Here is a 2,411-nt window from a genome sequence, read left to right on the forward strand (position 1 = left end):
CAGGCTTCCCAAACAACCTGAGGACCCAAGTTTGATCGTGGAAAACCAACCCCCAAGTTATCCTCTGACTTTCTTATACATGCCTATACGCACATACAATATTTTTAAAAAGGAAAAAAAAATGGCACCCTGAGAAAGATTGACATCTGCACCACACTCATGAACCTGAGGCCAAGACTTTGAAAGACACTTCCAAGGCAAAGAACTAGCAACTAGTCACCAATGGTAGTCCTGGGAGCTCAGGAGAGAACAGTACAAGGACAGGCCATCTCCCTGTGGCTTAGTTACCCTGGAGACAAACCCCATGCTAGTGGAATCGTCTAGGACACATACTCCCAGGCAAGTGGGGGAGCCCTGAGGACCCGGCCAGCAAGTGGGGCCACACGAATGCACTTAGTGTTGGATGCAGTTGAACAGTCACACATCTGACACATCAACGACGGCACACCAGGGGCGACTAACTCCAGAGTTCTTTATTTAATTCAATTGGAACATCCGACGGCAACCACATTCACACACGCAACTGTTACAAACAGGGAGCACCTCTCAGTGACTGCGGAATATGCTTGCCTCTCCTGGTCTCCTAGCCAGAGTAGCAAATCTGAACTTCTATTCAGGTCAGGACTGCTATGGCCTGTGTGTCCCTGCCCAGGACACTCATGCTCAGCCTCAAGATTGGCCACTTCTGCCCTAGATCCTAGGGAAAGGTGAACATGAGGGAGTCCTGGTAGCTCTACAGGAGTCTCCCTTCTTTCTGTAGTGTCCTCCCCCACCCCCACCCCGGCCCCCATCCAGAGCTCTAGGGTCCATGAAATTGATTCCCTCACAAAATAGTGCTAGGGACCTGCAGGGGCTGGTCATCAGGGTTACCATACAAGCCATCCATTCATTGGACAGTGGGGAAGGCATATCTGGGGGTTATCCTGGGCTATCTCCACCTCATCTGATAGCCAAGAAGGAAGCAAACTTAAGGATGGCAGCCCACCCACCATTCACAGGTCCCTGGTAAGTGTTGGTCACCAAGGTCTCCACACACTCTGGGCCCGGCGAGCTGAGGTCAGGCTGCCTAAGGATGTGGGCACCAAATCTGGCCCCTCGGCAGGCACCCGGTTTAGTTCAGCCTCCGGGATCTCCTCTAGGTCAGAACACAGGTCGTCCCCGGGACCTGGGGGACTGGACAATGGGGACTCTGGGGACCCTCCTGGAGGCCAGCTGCTCCTCCCAGAGCCTCCAGGCAGCCCAGCTAGGGAGTCCCCCAGCAGATCCCGAAAGCTGCTACCCTCGCGCAGCGGCATGGACTCTAGCAGGTGGTTCAGGAGTTCAGCTGAGACAGTGGCATCGATGGCTTGGCACGTGGACACGAACGTGTGCACCTCATGCATGCATTGGATGTAGCCAGCAGCGAAGCGCTCGCTTGCTTCAGCCTGCAGCTGCTCCCGCTCTGTGCAGGAGGGTGGGAAGAAGAGAGCGGCATCCCGCACTGTGAGCAGTGACTACTGTGGTTCTGACGATCCGCTCCGCGGGTTCGGGGCTCACCCAGGAGACACATTAGCGTGTCCTGGTCTGGGGGGAGCCCTCACCATGTACAGGACCGAGGCTCCGGGAGCCGACGTGTCCGGCTCTTGGATGGCAGGCATGCCCGGTCAGCGCCCCCGCCCTCGATCCCCGCCGCCACTCACCGCGCGCCCGGCCTCGCAGAGCGCCCTGCACGCGTCGCACAGTCAGCTCCAGCACCTCGGCGTTCTCTAGCTTGGCCTGCACCTGCGCAGAGGGTAAAGGAGTTGAGTCCGGCTGTGTCCGGGGCGCACCCTGAAGACCCCCCGCACTCTTTCCGCCGCACCTCGGTGCCGGCTAGGAGCAGCCGCAACTCCTGAAGACTCTCGTTGATCCGCGCGCGTCGCTTCTTCTCCACCAGGGGCTTCCGGGCCTGTGGGAAGCGGCTACTGAGCCCCTGGCCCGTGCAGCCTCCCGCAGGCCCATCCACCCGCAGCCCCTGTCCGCACCTTGCGGTCCCCCCGTGCTTCCCAACGGTCCTCATCCTCCCGGCCTGCACGGTCCCTGTTGGGCGCCTGGGGCGGAGCCATGGTCCACAGCGCCCGGAGCCAGGCGCCCAGCGCCTTAGTGCAAACCCCTCTGCGAGGTGGGTCGCAGCCCAGAGGCCTCACTAGCAATCCCGAGTCTTCCGGCCCCTGGGGCCCCGCCCCTTTTATAGCAACTTATTTACATGTCAATGCACCGATTGGCTGTGCGTGATCGGAGCGGCCAGCCGCGAGGCAGCCTACAGCCAATGAGAGCCGCGGGCTTTGTTAGGCTCCGGGGGGCGTGAGGGGGGCTCTGGCAGCTGGCGGGGCGGAGCCCACAGTCCGACCTCCTGCCACTTACTCAGGGGTTGGACTCCTGGGCAGTGACCT

General features: G+C 59.9%; 1 protein-coding gene across 2 annotated transcripts; it reads right to left on the minus strand.

Moving 5' to 3' along the window:
- Positions 1–452: 452 nt before the first annotated feature.
- Positions 453–2,184, minus strand: Hes6 (hes family bHLH transcription factor 6). Of its 2 annotated transcripts, XM_032901636.1 has the most exons (4): positions 2,004–2,184; positions 1,841–1,927; positions 1,680–1,761; positions 453–1,441 (listed from the first exon to the last, which is right to left on the minus strand). In XM_032901636.1, the coding sequence occupies exons 1-4, from the start codon at positions 2,082–2,084 to the stop codon at positions 1,017–1,019; spliced, it is 675 nt and encodes a 224-aa protein (XP_032757527.1). In that variant the 5' UTR covers positions 2,085–2,184; the 3' UTR covers positions 453–1,016. The 2 variants fall into 2 exon arrangements, with proteins under 2 accessions (XP_032757527.1, XP_032757526.1); XM_032901635.1 differs by having other exon boundaries at positions 1,841–2,181.
- Positions 2,185–2,411: the final 227 nt, after the last annotated feature.

Source organism: Rattus rattus, chromosome 4 (assembly GCF_011064425.1).
Source record: "Rattus rattus isolate New Zealand chromosome 4, Rrattus_CSIRO_v1, whole genome shotgun sequence".
Lineage (NCBI taxonomy): Eukaryota > Metazoa > Chordata > Mammalia > Rodentia > Muridae > Rattus > Rattus rattus.